Raw genomic sequence first — 18,182 nt, forward strand, 5'->3', positions numbered from 1 at the left:
ATTTTACACATGGACAAAGAGTATACCTGTTTCAGAACTGGTGTGGTTCCCCTCATCAGATCTTACTCTCTAATGTACAGGGGTATCCTTCTCACACTTTTGGGGTGGTATATCTGTTCTTCTCTCACACTGATCCATTTTCCTAATCATTGTGGGATTCCAGGTAGTCTTCTGAGTGGAGGGAAGTACCATAGTGGAAGCTATAATTTTCGTATACTGAAAATGTATTTCTCCCTACACTCTTCCAAATCCAATGCTTTCATCTGCTTCCAAACTTCAAAGTGATAGTTTGATAGAGGGATTCACATGCATTATGTAAGTATACTATGATTTTGTTGGTGGAAGGGTGATGCATAATGATTTACATGAGAGACACAATGGAAAAATTTGACTCAAAGAGGAGATTGTAGAAGGCTTTTGACAGGTGTAAAGAAAAAGTTTGCATATAGAGGGCAGCAATGAACAAGAATAGCTAATCTTATGAACAGAGAGAAATACTTATTGGAAATATGTTTTCAGTTTTAGAATACATTTTTTGTAGAAAAATGTTTATCAGAAAATTTAAAGTGTAGGAGTAACATAAAACATTATGAAATTAAGCTGAATATTAGTAGTGGTATGAGTAGGCTTAAAGTAATTTGAGTTAACTAGTATGTGGGTAAAAATATGTTAAATATAAAAAGAACAGACTATGACCTTTTTTTTCTTTTTTCTACTGTTTTCCAAACTCTTGATTTAATATCAGACACAAAAATATTTTAAACTACATTCAGCTGCATTTGTCAGAAGTGTAAAACTTTTATCCTGATGCAAAGATAGTTTGGAGTAAACACGTTGTTTCTACTGTAACCCATTTTTTCAGCTCTGATACACAAAACAGAAAAGAAGGCTTTGAAGACTTGGTTAAAAGTTTTCCAAAACTCGTGTCTCAGTATGGCTGGTTTTAGTATTAAAGTAAAGTAGAGGACAATGTTTTAACTTTCTAAGGTCATCTTCAGGTTAACAAAGAAAATGTTTGCAACTTTCTTGGATAGTTTTATCTTCACAAAAGAACTAAACATTGTTCTCTGCTTTATTAATAAAAGTTTTAAAACCCACATCAGCCATCTTGAGATACATTTTTACTTCATGTGGGTTTCTCATCATCACGAATTTTCCAAACATCATGGAGAATTCATTTTTAGATATGTTTTTATATTGTTAACATTAGATAAAAAGTGATATATTTGCTCCGTTACTTACATTATATATATCACAAGTATATTTGTTTCAGAGATCTTGGGGCTCACATTGATGGCTTTATAGCTGTTGTTGCACATACACTAGTGGTTGGCACTTGCAAGGTAAAACTTTTTTTCAGTGCTAAAAATTACTTTTAATTTTTAAAAAATTCAGTGCAAAAAATATAAAGATTAACTTAGAATATCCAGTTCTCATTTTTGTTTTTCTCTGATTTAGTGGATTTAGTTTATATCGCCTCAGTTGCTGCTGTCATCAAAGATTTCACTGACATCCATTATTACATTAACTTGTACTGTCCATCAGTCGTGTTTACACCAATGCCCATCAGCCATGTTCACGTACTAGGTTTAAACCAGTATCTGCTGTCATTTCAACTTGTCCACTTTTCAGATGTGTAAAATAAACTTGAATTTGTTTGTTGTTTTTTTTCAGGTAATTTTATTTGTTGATACATAAAAATTATTAAAAAGTAAAGTTTGTTCATCAGACATGAAAGATAAAGTTGAATTATTGTTTTTATCAGGTTAGTAATTGCACTTGCTATAAAAAAACAGCAGAATAAGAAAATTGGTTTCGTACATTGGTACATGTAAGAATCATAGCTAAGTAAATCTGTACATCGGTACGTGTAAGAATCATAGCTAAGTAAATCTATGGTTTTTGTCTTGATAAATTTCACTTTTGAGAACGTGTAGGACATGTCTGATAAATTCAGGTTATTTGACAGGAGAATAAAGTGACAGGAAGAAAAGCAGATGTTATACGTGCTGCTTATTTTGCAGCTGAAACTGCTCTTCGAATGGTGAAACCAGGAAGAGACGTAAGTGTAATTAGACAACTTCCGTTTGAGTGTGAACACTTGACTAAAGTTTCTTCATCAATGTGATTGATGTTTTACCAGTACTGTATTTTAGTTTAGGATCAAATAGTTTTTCTTCTGGTAGTTATTATAACACTTATTTGTTTGTGAACTGTTTATTCGTCAAATCATACAATAGTTCTTAGCTAACAAAATCAAGGTTAACAACAAGATCACCCTTGTTTAACAGAGGTCTGTGTTAACAATATATATTATTATTTTTAACTACAGAGTTTCATTATTGGTATAATTTATAGCAAATGTTTCATGGCCACATGTTTTTAAAATTATATCCAGTCATATTATAAACAGGTTAAATAAGTAAGAACACAACATGTAAACTTTGGAATTAATTGCTCGTTTGATCAAGGGAAAAGTGCATCTTGGTTCTCAGAGGGAAACAGGAAGTTTGCAGGCTGTGTACAGAAGATATTGGTATAATGTGTTCTCTTCAATTTTTGCACATAACAAACAAAATAGTAGAACGTGGATTTTTGTTCTACTTTTCAGAATATTGCTGTTGCAGATGCAATACAGAAGGTTGCAGAATCTTTCAACTGTAAGCCTGTTGAAGGTGGGTCAAGAACTGAATTATAGAGTTTGTGAGCCAGTAGACCAAGGGTTATGTTGAAAGGAATATAATGTTCGATATTTATTAATGATTCTTGTACAAGTTCCAAATTATTCCAGTAACATTAACTTTAATAATTGTAAATATTGTTGGTAAAAAGTCTGAATCGGTACATGATGTACTACAAACACTGACAGTTGTAAAAACAATTTTACTTTAGTATCAAACAAATGAGTACTTAAATTTTTATATCGGTAACAAGACTGAAAAAATTTATTCTTGTTAGTTACTTGAGTTTTTCACACCTGTAGGTTATTCTCTAAGTAAGTTTGAAGTAAAAACTTGTTTTAAATTTCACTTTCTTAACTTTATGCATTTCTGTTGTAGGCATGCCATCACACCAACTGAAACAGTTTCAAATTGATGGTGAAAAATCTATAATTCAGAACCCCACAGAAGCACAGAGGTGAGCAACAGCTAATTTCTTGTAACTATTTTTTTAAAGCAATTTCTATTTCTTCTTAACCATCTATTGTCACTGATTATTAAAGTGATCTTTAATTAGATGGTTTTATGAATATAATACATTACTTATCATTTCTAGTGGTTCGCATGTAGAGGGTCAAATTATACTTATTTCCTTCTGTTATAACAGTAAATTTATTGGTACATGTAATTCAGTCAAATTATCTAGTTATTTAACAATCTCACTCTAGTAGTTTTAATTACATAACTTGAATGAGTAATATTCATCATAACTCTTACTTTTTATTAGTCTAGTACTTGATTTTATGCATAAAAATGGAATAGAAATATATAATTTGTGGAATTTGAATTTATGTGTGTTTGTAGGAAGGAAGCTTAATAGTCTCAAATTAGGCTAGGAAACAGTAATATTCATATCGTCCTAGAATTATCAGTGTATTATAATATTCACACAAAAAAGTACTAGAAAACTTTATAAAGATTAGCATTTGCTTCAACAGTGTTTGAAGTTTGAGTTTGAAGGGAACCAATATGATGACTTGAGGTATGTAGGACTTGCCTTGAGTTTATTCTAATGTTTTATTATTTAGTAATGATAGAATCTTGTCTGAACTCACTAGTGAGTAATGCCCTGTTAATGGTAAGGAAAGTAAGAGTTGTAAACTCTCATTCGTGGTTGGATTACGTTGTGAGTTTAATTTTTAATTCAGAACAGTAACAAACAGCACTTGTTTAAGAAATGTAAGTCGTTGGTCAATACAGCAAGTCTGTTTTATAGAAGGAGAAAAATCTGTTGTGCCAATAGCTGTAACAATGATGAAAATGATATAAGATTATTCTCCCCCCCCCCCAAATAAAAAAAAAATTCACAGCCATAAGCAAATTAGTTTTTTTGTGTTTCTCGGTGCTTATGTATATGTATAAGGATATCTTTTATGACATGACAAATCATAATAACACTGAGTTACCATGCATATGGCAAGTTCAAATGATTTTTCTTTCTATGTGCTAAATACAAACAATTTTGTAGTAACTTTAGACAGGGCCAGCGTAAACCAAAAGTGAACTAAGTGATTGCTTAGTTGGTGATTATATGCCACAAAAAAAAAAACATATACCTCTTGAGATCCCCATTTCTACAATTTTTCATTACTTAGTATCTGTTACACTAACAGAACAGGAAGCAAGGCCTACCAGTCCATGCTGAATGTGCACAAAGAAAAAGTAAGGAAGGAAACACGATGTGCAGTTTGCACTGAAAAGCCAGCTCTTTGTGTTACAATTTTTCTGAAAATTGTGTAACGTAATTTATGTTATGTCAAACACTGCTTTTTTTTGTTAAAATAAATTTATTTTATGTGCCAAATAAATAATTTCCCTCTTTGTAAGTCAAAATAATAAAAGAAACATTTAGTGTACATTTATTATAACCTTGCGATAAAACATCTTTTGTAGTCATTTTATACCACTATACAACATATCTTGTACTATCTTAAGTGAAGAACTGATGTTTGAGATTGCCAATCTCAAATATAAATGTTAACTCTTGGGGCCAAAAAGAAGATAAGATGATATGAAAATAAAAGTTGTAATGAACCTTCTTGTATCTGGCAATGTCGACCTTTCTGTCAACTATGAGTTAACTCGTAATTGGCAGAGAACACGTTAAAAACTTAAATAAAACCTACTTTTTATCGTATAACTTAAACATCCCTTTCATGATAGTATCAGTATAATATACACAAGTTAACTATTTGTACTATAATTTTTTATGCATTATGTACCTTCACAAAATTTCTTAGACTTTTAGTAAAGATTACAAGTTTTTAATACACAAAAGCTTTAATAAAGTGTTTTTACTAAAGATTTCTGTGTGAAAATAGAGTTCATTTTGTTATTAGTCCAACTGTAAAGTGATTTTTATGTTATGATTTTAAAATAACTATTCTTCATCTCAAATAATGTGTAGCTTCTAAAACCTTGTAAATATACTCCTCAAAAAAAGAAATGCAAAAGGCAGAATATGAGACAAATTGTTAACAAGTTTATTCTGGGTAGTTCTGTATGACATGTGCACATTCACTGCTGAACATCCAAAGTCTGCAAAGGAGAAGTTCACGCTCACTAGGTGAAGTTTAACGTCACTCAACTTCAATAACGACTATGCCCCCGTGAGCATCAATAACTGCTTGGCATCTCCTGCCCATGGAAGCGATGAGATGACGAATCACATCCTGTGGAATGGCTGTCCACTCAGCCTGCAAAGCTGCTGCAAGCTGAGGTAGAGTCCGCGGTTGAGGTTGTCACCGTCGCAGACGTAGGTCCAACTCGTCCCAAAGATGTTTGATGGGGTTTAAATCTGGTGATCTGGAGGGCCAGGGAAGAATGTTGATGTTGTGGTGTCTCAAGAAGACAGTGGTGAGTCGGGCTGTGTGAGGACGGGCGTGGTCATGTTGAAAAACATCGTTGACGTTCACCATGATGGGTTGCACGTGGGGCCTAAGAATCTCGTCCACGTATCGTTGAGCCGTAAGATTCCCTCGAATGTGCAAAAGGTCTGTTCTGGCATTGTAGGCGATGGCAGCCCACATCATGATGCTGCCACCACCAAATTTGTCAACATCCTGCACACAGTTTGCTGCAAAACGTTCACCTCGGCGGCAGTAAACATGAGTCCTTCCATCCTGCCTATGAAGCATAAAACGTGACTCATCGCTGAACCAAACATGCCTCCATCATCGATGAGGCCATACCCGATGTGCCCGAGTCCACTGCAGTCGTGCTTGACGATGTTGCTGGGTGAGGATGACGCCTCTGACTGGACGTCGAGGTCGGATTCCTGCATCTCGTAGGCGGTTGCATGAGGTCTGATTGGAAATCCTTTGCAGCCCTGGTATGGTTGAGGCAGTAGACGTCGCAGTGGTGGTCCTATCCGGAAGGTGACGTAACCGGATGTTGCGATCTTGTGCAGGCGTGGTCACACGAGATCTGCCAGATCGTGGACGGTCACGTGTTGATCCATGTTGTTGGTGACGATTCCATAGCCTTGTGATGGTGCTTGGGTGGACATTCACAGCTCTGGCAACATCTGATCAAGATTCGCCTGCTTCCAAGCGACCAATGGCGTTGTTGCGTTGTGCTTCAGTCAGTCATGGCATAACTGTATTGCGTGTCGGTGGCTTAACACTGAGCTATGGAAACCGAGAACCTGTCACTTTTATAGGGATTTTGTACATGTTGCACTTGCAGAACATGTAGATCTCTCAAACAAATTTATTGGACATGCATGCGTTTTGGCAAAAAATCCAATGTTTCCTCCGTTTTCAAAGTGCACAACTTTTATTGTCATTTTGGTCTGACAATCAGTGCCTTAACATGTGTAACATCACATACTCTGAGCTTGTAACATTATTACATATATTTCTCTTTAAAATAACAAAAATATTCCTTTTTGTGTTTCTTGTTTTGAAGAGTATACATTTCAAAAATTTGTTTTCTCTAAGATTTTATACTGTCATTTTCTGTACATTAACTGTGTAGGTGTCTATAAGATTTTATACTGTCATTTTCTGTACATTAACTGTGTAGGTGTCTATAAGATTTTATACTGTCATTTTCTGTACATTAACTGTGTAGGTGTCTATAAGATTTTATACTGTCATTTTCTGTACATTAACTGTGTAGGTGTCTATAAGATTTTATACTGTCATTTTCTGTACACTAACTGTGTAGGTGCCTATAAGATTTTATACTGTCATTTTCTGTACACTAACTGTGTAGGTGCCTATAAGATTTTATACTGTCATTTTCTGTACACTAACTGTGTAGGTGTCTATAAGATTTTATACTGTCATTTTCTGTACACTGACTGTGTAGGTGTCTATAAGATTTTATACTGTCATTTTCTGTACACTGACTGTGTAGGTGTCTATAAGATTGACTGACCTTGTAACCACCATGAAATATGAAAAATTCTAGAATGACTACAGATTATAATAAAAAGCACAAGTGTTTATACTAAATAGCTTAAATATCATAACATCATACATTTATATATATTGTATTAACCTTCCATTCATGCCTGGCTAACATTACAAAACTTGTACTGGTGTGGCACCCATGCTCTCATGTTACTGTAACTAAAACTGAGCTTTAGTCTGTACGAAGTGACCTTTCATGGCTATGTTTAATTGGACTAGTATTTGGTAATTATTTTAGTTATACTTTGTATAAGGGTTAACATTATTACTGTTTGCAAGCAAGTTCATAAATTTAATATTTTTCTTCAAACATAAAGAGTAAGTAAAGAAATATAGAAAACAATCACGTCTTCTAGTTATGAATTTTGTACTTGTTTGTTGCTTGCTGTATTTTGCTAAGTCTTATCAAGTTTTGCATGTAGAGGATTTGAAATGAAATTTATTTATTTTTTAGGTTTTATATATATACAGTTTAAATAAGAATAATAAAAGAAATCATAAATAATTATACCAGTACCACAAAATTCCACTGTAATATTTGAAGTAATGTAATTTTGAGCAGACTAAATACACATCGTTTCTGCTTGAAATATTGGTTCTAAAGAATGAGATGGCTTCCAAACACTTTAAAATGGCTGAGAACATGACTACAGGGGCATTCTGAGCTTTCAGGTGGTTATTCACATGTCATATATTGAAGAAATAAGGGACTGTTTCCAAGGGTGGAAGGAGGTGAAGTGAACCACAATGTTTGATTCAGTACATAAGGGATATCTGAGGATATTGAAAAGATATGAGGTTCTTGTTTGACATGCTAGCTTGCCAACATCATTAATTTAGTACCTAAGTTGTAAAAAATTATAGGCTTACTATTTTGACATCACAAACATCTATTTTTAAACAGTGCTGCATTCAACATACCACAGGACTCATAAAATATATATTTAGGTGGGTTCTTTTAATATTTACTTTTAAATCAAGAAACAAACCAACAGTTTGATACCAAACTTATTAATTCACGTCATTAAGTTCAAAAAATGCAATGTGACCTATTGACCCATAACCATTTGTATAGGGTTAATAATTACGAGCTTTCAGACTAATAGTCTATCACTGGGTGAAGAGAAAAAAAAATATTAAAATATACTAACAAATAATATCTACTATATACTTATAGCTTTAGTACTAATGTACCAGCTGGATTGTGCATATTGAGTTCATGCCTTAGTTTATGTTTCGGCAAACTTTGATTCGTAGGATCTGTTCATTATTCTCTGTGGCCAGGATCATTAACAATTGAACCAGGACACTCACAAGTATATTATTAACTGGTAAAAGTAGGTTAACATTCTTTCATAAGCGTTAATTTTCTTTTAATGGAAACAATAAAACAGCTGGGAGAAGTGAATTTATAAGTAACAAAAATTGGAGTTTAGTCCTTGAATTGAAGGTAACAATTAGGTTTGAAAACATTCATTAACTCTGTATATGTGGGTTTATCATTTGAATGATTTTTTTATATTTTTAAGTTTGAATTAACTTGCTTCATTGGCTCTGTTGTAGGAAGGAGCATGAGAAGTGTGAGTTTGAATTTCACGAAGTCTATGCCATTGACGTCCTCATCAGCACAGGAGAAGGACGGGTAAAATATTTGCTACATGTTTATTACCTTTAGGCTGTAATGTGATACCACGTTAGACAGTAAAGTTTTTTAATGTGAGGGTATTTCTTTAAATGTAAGAAAGATTAGCTTATTGTGTTTGACACTTAACTAATTAACAACTACCGTAAAGCGTCCAGCCCTGATGATGGGAATATTGTAATTTGTTTTTATAAAATTTATACCTAAAGGAGATCACTGATTTGCATGTGTGTTTCTTCTGGGTGGTTAAACTTATGATTAGCATCTGTGTCTACATGTGTACTGAAAATCTACATTTCATGAATGTCACAGTATGTTATTTGTATGGGCCTTTAGGCCTCATAGACAAATTTTTGATAATAGTCACAGTATGTTATCTGTATAGTTACACGAATGTTTATAAGGGACTTAGTGTAAGCCTTTAGGCCTCATACACAGATTTTTGAATAAGTATTATAGTAATTTATTTGTATGGTGACATGCATGTTTGAAATTCAACACTAACCTTTAGGTTTCATACACGTGGGTTTTTGAAGGACAAATGAGCTCTCTTATTGTGACAGTTTTGTTACTGACAACAGATACTCTTTAAAAACATAAACTAAAAAGTATTTCATGAAATTTAGTTGTTGTAAACATTAAACTTGTCCTCGCAATCAGATTAGTAATGTAAGGTCTAATGTTAACACTATGTACATTGTTTTTTTTTTGTTTTTCATTGAAGTACACGGTATGATCTAATTAGTAATAGTAAGGTCTAATGTTAACACTATGTACATTGTTTTTTTTGTTTTCATTGAGTACACGGTATGATCTAATTTGTAATGGTAAGGTCTAATGTTAACACTATGTACATTGTTTTTTTGTTTTGTTTTTTTCATTGGAGTACACGGTATGATCTAATTTGTAATAGTAAGGTCTAATGTTAACACTATGTACATTGTTTTTTTTTGTTTTTCATTGGAGTACACGGTATGATCTAATTTGTAATGGTAAGGTCTAATGTTAACACTATGTACATTGTTTTTTTGTTTGTTTTTCATTGGAGTACATGGTATGATCTAATTGATAGTTGATATTAATTTCTGTGTTGGAACACTCCAAGCAAATGACAATGCAATAGAAGTTATAAAGTAATTTTAAAACTTTATGCTCAACCATTATTTTTAACTTCAAAATTTAAGTTCAACTTGACTAGTGAACCATAAGGACCTTGATAGCTCCTGATGAAACTCTAATGGTGAAATACTGAGCTAATAAACTTAGTCTGGAGGTGTAGGTCGTTATTTTATTTATGTTTACAAACCTGTATATTTTTATGCGTTCTTACAATGTTTGGATTTCTAATAAGGTATAAAATTCTGTTGATGAGAAAAGTCATTCAAAATTTTAGATGATAATAATAATTACCTTATGTTGCTGTTTGTTCATTAAAAACTGGAATAATAGGTCAGTTTTATCCCTAGTAAAGTGCTTGTATATAGTCAAACAAGTGTCTTTACCCTTTCAAAGTCCAATTAGGTAATAATAATTACCTTATATTGCTGTTTGTTCATTAAAAACTGGAATAATAGGTCAGTTTTATCCCTAGTAAAGTGCTTGTATATAGTCTAACAAGTGTCTTTACCCTTTCAAAGTCCAATTCCTGTACCCTTATAGGTATGTTGTTAGCTTTACAGGTAGTTTTTTAACCCTACCTTTGTTGATTTACAGCTTTGTATTTTACCATTATGAAGCTCACTTCTGTGAATTTGAACGTGCATGTCTACCTTTACAAAGTTCACCTCTAAACTTTCTGGTGTGTCTTTACCCTTATAGTTTGCCTCTCTAAACTTGCATGTATTTTTATGGAACCTGAAATCCTTATTACTAAATTTTATGCTTAGTGTAATCTCATAATGATAAAATAATAATTGCTCTGTGAAAGAATATATAAAATCAATTCATTATAATAATGACATTATATTTTAGGGTAGAGAAATGGACACAAGGACCACAGTCTACAAGAAGACAGATGAAACATACCAACTAAAAATGAAGGCTTCAAGAGGTAATAACATTGAAAAGAATTAAACTGTAGTATATTGCTTAATTTTCAGTATAATTCACATAAAATATATAAGAAACTAATATATCGGTTAGAAACCAACTCTTGCAAGATAGTCTGTGAAAATGGTAGCATAAATGGAAAACGTTAGTAATATACTGCAAGTTTTAGTGTTTCATGGAAGTTGCACATACAGCAAGTGTTCATATATTATGGGAGTTACACAAATATCATTTGACTGGAACTGTATAAACAGATGTGTGAATAATTTTATGATTTAATCAGATTTTAATTTATTTTGATTCTCAAGCCTGTGTAAAAAAAACAACAACAACAACAACAAAACCTTCATAAATCAAGTTCCTGATTAAATTTAGTGAAGTCCTCTTACCATTCAGATGTATTTTGTTCTGTCTCTAGTTTCAGTACTTAGTAGGTGTCCTCTTGCCATTCAGATGTATTCTGTTCTGTCTCTAGTTTCAGTACTTAGTAGGTGTCCTCTTGCCATTCAGATGTATTCTGTTCTGTCTCTAGTTTCAGTACTTAGTAGGTGTCCTCTTGCCATTCAGATGTATTCTGTTCTGTCTCTAGTTTCAGTACTTAGTAGGTGTCCTCTTGCCATTCAGATGTATTCTGTTCTGTCTCTAGTTTCAGTACTTAGTAGGTGTCCTCTTGCCATTCAGATGTATTCTGTTCTGTCTCTAGTTTCAGTACTTAGTAGGTGTCCTCTTGCCATTCAGATGTATTCTGTTCTGTCTCTAGTTTCAGTACTTAGTAGGTGTCCTCTTGCCATTCAGATGTATTCTGTTCTGTCTCTAGTTTCAGTACTTAGTAGGTGTCCTCTTGCCATTCAGATGTATTCTGTTCTGTCTCTAGTTTCAGTACTTAGTAGGTGTCCTCTTGCCATTCAGATGTATTCTGTTCTGTCTCTAGTTTCAGTACTTAGTAGGTGTCCTCTTGCCATTCAGATGTATTCTGTTCTGTCTCTAGTTTCAGTACTTAGTAGGTGTCCTCTTGCCATTCAGATGTATTCTGTTCTGTCTCTAGTTTCAGTACTTAGTAGGTGTCCTCTTGCCATTCAGATGTATTATGTTCTGTCTCTAGTTTCAGTACTTAGTAGGTGTCCTCTTACCATTCAGATGTATTCTGTTCTGTCTCTAGTTTCAGTACTTAGTAGGTGTCCTCTTGCCATTCAGATGTATTCTGTTCTGTCTCTAGTTTCAGTACTTAGTAGGTGTCCTCTTGCCATTCAGATGTATTCTGTTCTGTCTCTAGTTTCAGTACTTAGTAGGTGTCCTCTTGCCATTCAGATGTATTATGTTCTGTCTCTAGTTTCAGTACTTAGTAGGTGTCCTCTTACCATTCAGATGTATTATGTTCTGTCTCTAGTTTCAGTACTTAGTAGGTGTCCTCTTACCATTCAGATGTATTCTGTTCTGTCTCTAGTTTCAGTACTTAGTAGGTGTCCTCTTGCCATTCAGATGTATTCTGTTCTGTCTCTAGTTTCAGTACTTAGTAGGTGTCCTCTTGCCATTCAGATGTATTCTGTTCTGTCTCTAGTTTCAGTACTTAGTAGGTGTCCTCTTGCCATTCAGATGTATTCTGTTCTGTCTCTAGTTTCAGTACTTAGTAGGTGTCCTCTTGCCATTCAGATGTATTCTGTTCTGTCTCTAGTTTCAGTACTTAGTAGGTGTCCTCTTGCCATTCAGATGTATTCTGTTCTGTCTCTAGTTTCAGTACTTAGTAGGTGTCCTCTTGCCATTCAGATGTATTCTGTTCTGTCTCTAGTTTCAGTACTTAGTAGGTGTCCTCTTGCCATTCAGATGTATTCTGTTCTGTCTCTAGTTTCAGTACTTAGTAGGTGTCCTCTTACCATTCAGATGTATTCTGTTCTGTCTCTAGTTTCAGTACTTAGTAGGTGTCCTCTTGCCATTCAGATGTATTCTGTTCTGTCTCTAGTTTCAGTTCTTAGTAGGTGTCCTCTTACCATTCAGATGTATTCTGTTCTGTCTCTAGTTTCAGTACTTAGTAGGTGTCCTCTTGCCATTCAGATGTATTCTGTTCTGTCTCTAGTTTCAGTACTTAGTAGGTGTCCTCTTGCCATTCAGATGTATTCTGTTCTGTCTCTAGTTTCAGTACTTAGTAGGTGTCCTCTTGCCATTCAGATGTATTATGTTCTGTCTCTAGTTTCAGTACTTAGTAGGTGTCCTCTTGCCATTCAGATGTATTATGTTCTGTCTCTAGTTTCAGTACTTAGTAGGTGTCCTCTTGCCATTCAGATGTATTCTGTTCTGTCTCTAGTTTCAGTACTTAGTAGGTGTCCTCTTGCCATTCAGATGTATTCTGTTCTGTCTCTAGTTTCAGTACTTAGTAGGTGTCCTCTTGCCATTCAGATGTATTCTGTTCTGTCTCTAGTTTCAGTACTTAGTAGGTGTCCTCTTGCCATTCAGATGTATTCTGTTCTGTCTCTAGTTTCAGTACTTAGTAGGTGTCCTCTTGCCATTCAGATGTATTCTGTTCTGTCTCTAGTTTCAGTACTTAGTAGGTGTCCTCTTGCCATTCAGATGTATTCTGTTCTGTCTCTAGTTTCAGTACTTAGTAGGTGTCCTCTTGCCATTCAGATGTATTCTGTTCTGTCTCTAGTTTCAGTACTTAGTAGGTGTCCTCTTGCCATTCAGATGTATTCTGTTCTGTCTCTAGTTTCAGTACTTAGTAGGTGTCCTCTTGCCATTCAGATGTATTCTGTTCTGTCTCTAGTTTCAGTACTTAGTAGGTGTCCTCTTGCCATTCAGATGTATTCTGTTCTGTCTCTAGTTTCAGTACTTAGTAGGTGTCCTCTTGCCATTCAGATGTATTCTGTTCTGTCTCTAGTTTCAGTACTTAGTAGGTGTCCTCTTGCCATTCAGATGTATTCTGTTCTGTCTCTAGTTTCAGTACTTAGTAGGTGTCCTCTTGCCATTCAGATGTATTCTGTTCTGTCTCTAGTTTCAGTACTTAGTAGGTGTCCTCTTGCCATTCAGATGTATTCTGTTCTGTCTCTAGTTTCAGTACTTAGTAGGTGTCCTCTTGCCATTCAGATGTATTCTGTTCTGTCTCTAGTTTCAGTACTTAGTAGGTGTCCTCTTGCCATTCAGATGTATTCTGTTCTGTCTCTAGTTTCAGTACTTAGTAGGTGTCCTCTTGCCATTCAGATGTATTCTGTTCTGTCTCTAGTTTCAGTACTTTTTAGATATAATTGTTCCTTTACTGTTCTTGGCTAACAGACCTTCATTTAATTTTTCCAGTATTCTTCAGTGAAGTGGAAAAGAAGTTTGGATACATGCCCTTTACAATAAGGTATTTGTACAAGTTCTGTTTGTTAGGTCTAGTTTTGATAACACAGTTACTATTTTCAGGGCTAGTAATGATAAGTGCATAACCAAAACAAGTTGGCTAAAATTTTGAATAATTTTATCTTTGCTTATGCATAAATGAAAAAGTATTTTCATGTGCTGATGTAAAAGGAATATGAAGTGAACATAAAGTTATACATGTGGATGTCTTAGAGGATAGTGAAACAAGACATAATTCACATAACAGCTTCTGAAAGGCATCCACTCTATGAAAATTGTTTTAACAAATGCTCTATATAAATGTTTGTTGTAACTTGGCTGACCCAAACAGTTCTGGGTTGAAGAAAATGTATTGTTAAAATACTGCTATTATTATATACTATGTTAGTTTTTAAAAGTCGCTAAGTGCGTAAATTGGGAATATAGTGTTAAACATATAATTGGGACTTGAAATGTAGAACATCTGTAACAACTGTTACTTTCACAACCACTTTAAAGGTGTTGATTTAATATAACTTTCTGTACCAACAACTTTTCATTTCAACGGAGATTGTTTTAGAATGCTATCTCTAATAACAAATTTAATTTTTTGAGTGATGTTACAATATAGAATTCTTAAAAAAACTTTATGGTGTTCACATTGGTTTCTAAAATATTTGAAACTATTTTACACGTAAAAATTCTAGGTATTATGTTTAAAACATAAATTGATGCTACTGCATAAGTAGCAGTCTATGTTAAATTATCTCATAGTTTAATGTGTTGAAGGAAAAACTAACTTCGTTTTGGTACATTGCATTGAGTCTGATCAGCATAGAGAGAGTGTGTGAGATAAACAAAATGAAAACATCTGTGTATTTGTACGTACATATTTCATATGTATAATGGATGACTACATGCAGAAATATTTCATCAATAACTTGTTGAAAATGTTTTTGTTTTATCATGAATAAACAAATGTTGTTTTGTTAAAGTTTTTTACAGTTTTATAATGGTGTAAGTTTTCAAGTGAATATTTTCCTTTCTCCTTTTCACACTTATAGAGCCTTAGATGATGAAATAAAGGCAAGGATGGGAGTTGTGGAATGTGTTAATCATAAACTGATAGAACCTTTCACAGTTCTGTATGAAAAAGAAGGTTTGTTTATGATCTTTACAAGAAATTCATGTTTAATTATTCTGATGAATCATTGCTAGTGGTACTCTTCTTGGCTTGTTTAAAACTGTAAAACTAACTTATTGTACAATACATACCAGGTTCTTCCTGGATCATTATGAAGTTTCTTAAAAACTAAATAATTACCAACAGTTTTTGGGTGTTAGGAAACCCAAGATTAAATCATGTGAATTATGACAGAGTATTAATATTATTAGACCCTTTAGACCTACAGAACTGAGAAACATTTAAAGTATAAAACCATTTACTTATGTTTGATTATTAAGATATCTGGAAATAACGAGAAACCCACTTGAAATAATGTGTCTCAGAACAGCTGGTTTGCTTATTAACACTTATTGATAAGGAGAGAACAACGTTTCAACCTTCTTAGGTCATCTGCGTGTTAACTCTTTGTTAATCAATACCAGTCATTGTGAGACATTCAGTATATGGTGTACTAAAAGAGAGTAGGGCTTATATGAAGACTGCTGTAATTCATACATAAAATTATTATCATAAATTAATGACTGTATAGAATTGAAACTAGTTACATGTAACAAATCTTGACCACTTGCACACGTCAGTCAAAATAAAAAGGTTTCCTTTCAGTTTTAGTTTGGAGTTTTTCTCAGTATTTGTGATGTGATGTATTAAGTTATACACTTGTCATCATTAAAAGAAAAAATTAGTTTTTATGTCTGAGCTTTTTTTATAGTCACAGAATTTTGTACATGTGTGTCTTGTGTGTTGCTTGAAGCAAAAATTCTTTTAATCATTAAAATACAAGAAATATGCATTTTTTTACTGGTTTGAGTCCAAAATTACTGTGTAATTTATTTAAAAAAAAAAAAATTCACTTGTGTCCAGTAAAAATTAAATTGATCCATATTAAAAGCATGCTTTTAATTCTTTCTATCAAGGATTAGTCATTTTGACCAACCACGTAACCATAACAATTCATATAATAACTTTGAATGTTCTTAATGTATCTTTGTGAAATTTGACAATGTTTTAGTAAACTTTACTTGTCCAGTGCACACAGAAAATTAGAGTTTTAAATGTATTTTTGTCTTTGAATTTACAAAGTCTTTACTGAATCATTCTATATGAAGGGTGATTTTCAAGATAAGAATAAAAACACTTTTATCTTATAGTTTTTTAAATTTTATTGTCATAAACTCTAGAACCTTCTAACTTAATATCAGGTGTTTTTAAAGAAATAGTTTTTACCAGTTATATTCTCTACCCTAACACAAATTGTACCTAAACTACCAACGTTGATAAAACTGGTTTCTGACTTGGCTATTATTAGCATCAACGTGTAGCTAATCAAATCCTTTACTAGTTTAACTTTTATTGGCACAATTTCAAAAGAACCCTTAAAAGATTGAAAATTAAAATAAGCTATTTCTGTTGGTTATAAACATGTACATAAATTAAAAGCAAGTGTTTTTGAAAAACTGAATGTTCAGTATAGATGGGCAGGGCTTCTGTTGTGAATGGGGGAAAAAATTTCAACTGCAGGAAGAAGTTTGTACATTGAGCCTTGTATGTGATTTTAAACCTGTTACCAAATTGTGCCTATGATAAGTCGGACAGTTGGTGTAACACTGAAGTTTACAAACTAAGTACGACACATCACACACAACAGTGGGAAGATTGGGAATTGTTTTTATATTTTCTTTTGAAATAAATATCGGAAAACTTGATATAAAATTTTGATGTAATTCTGTGAAACATGTGCAGAAGTGTTGCATCCACTTTCAAAGTGTTAAATGAAAGAGTTATAAAGAAAGTTGGAATATAAGTAATCTAGAATGTAACATTAAATTTTTGAAGGGTATATAGATTGTTACTAGCTTGTACAACACAGAAATGTATGTTGTAGATAGTGAGTAATCAAGTTTTCAATTCCAAAGTGTTGAAATTAAGACACAACAAGAGAAATATTTAAAAGTTAAATTACTTCATAATAATTGCTTTCTCTTTACTGCCATGAATACCAGTGTATTCAAGATAAGGTACAAAAATTGTTTTTCTAATTACAGGAGAGCTTGTTGCACAGTTCAAATTTACGGTATTACTCATGCCCTCTGGTTCGCATAAAATCACAGGTGAGGCAGTGGATCTCAACATGTATGAAACGGACTGTGATATTAAAGATGATAATATAAAGGTAAGACTCTAAACATTTATTCAGTTAGTTTCTTTTGAGATTAAAATACAGATCACATAGACTTAAATGCACCTTGATTGTCAACAAGGTACAGCCTGTAGTTTTAAACCCATGTTTAGTAATAAAACACTGAATATTAATATTTCATAACAAAGATTTCTAATAATACCATCAAAATAAGTCTATTTTGAAATTTAGTTGAATGGACAGCAACTGTCTGTTTTAGAAACACAAGTGTGATGAACAACATTGTGGGTGGCTTTTTATGATTGGTTGGTTTATCGTTGTTCTGATTGGGGGAGGTTTTCCCAGTTTATGACTGGTTAACATGTTCAGCAATGGCTGAAGTGTGTGTTTTGTCTTGTACTATCTTTATTTATTTCTTGTCTTGAGTCTTCTGATTGGTAGGTTTCTGTGTGTTTTTCACCAGAGTGGATCTTAATGTGTTATTATAAGATTTACACTGAACATCTGTGTTGAATTTCTTGGCTATGTGTTTGACTTTTTCACTTGAATGTTGCAGGTAGGAAGGTCAACAGTGGTATTGTTTTTATTGAAATTTGTTGGTATTCTGTTTTCATGAACATCTTATTACAGATATTATTTACTCTTGTTTATGAACTGTTTTATACCACATTATATCAAGGTTGGATGATAGGCCTGTGAGTGTGGGTATTTTGATGTAATG

The 18,182-nt window shown here is 33.2% G+C and overlaps 1 protein-coding gene across 1 annotated transcript in view; it reads left to right on the forward strand.

Moving 5' to 3' along the window:
* The window catches only part of LOC143240095 (proliferation-associated protein 2G4-like), a 34,930-nt gene that overhangs the window by 13,914 nt on the left and 2,834 nt on the right, over positions 1–18,182 (forward strand). Inside the window, exons 4-12 of the mRNA XM_076481949.1 lie at positions 1,274–1,343; positions 1,970–2,062; positions 2,612–2,675; positions 3,060–3,138; positions 8,702–8,780; positions 10,752–10,830; positions 14,112–14,163; positions 15,203–15,297; positions 17,367–17,494. Coding sequence (XP_076338064.1) covers positions 1,274–1,343; positions 1,970–2,062; positions 2,612–2,675; positions 3,060–3,138; positions 8,702–8,780; positions 10,752–10,830; positions 14,112–14,163; positions 15,203–15,297; positions 17,367–17,494 — 739 coding nt within the window. The remainder of the gene's footprint in view (positions 1–1,273; positions 1,344–1,969; positions 2,063–2,611; positions 2,676–3,059; positions 3,139–8,701; positions 8,781–10,751; positions 10,831–14,111; positions 14,164–15,202; positions 15,298–17,366; positions 17,495–18,182) is intronic.

Source organism: Tachypleus tridentatus, chromosome 13 (assembly GCF_004210375.1).
Source record: "Tachypleus tridentatus isolate NWPU-2018 chromosome 13, ASM421037v1, whole genome shotgun sequence".
Classification (NCBI taxonomy): domain Eukaryota; kingdom Metazoa; phylum Arthropoda; class Merostomata; order Xiphosura; family Limulidae; genus Tachypleus; species Tachypleus tridentatus.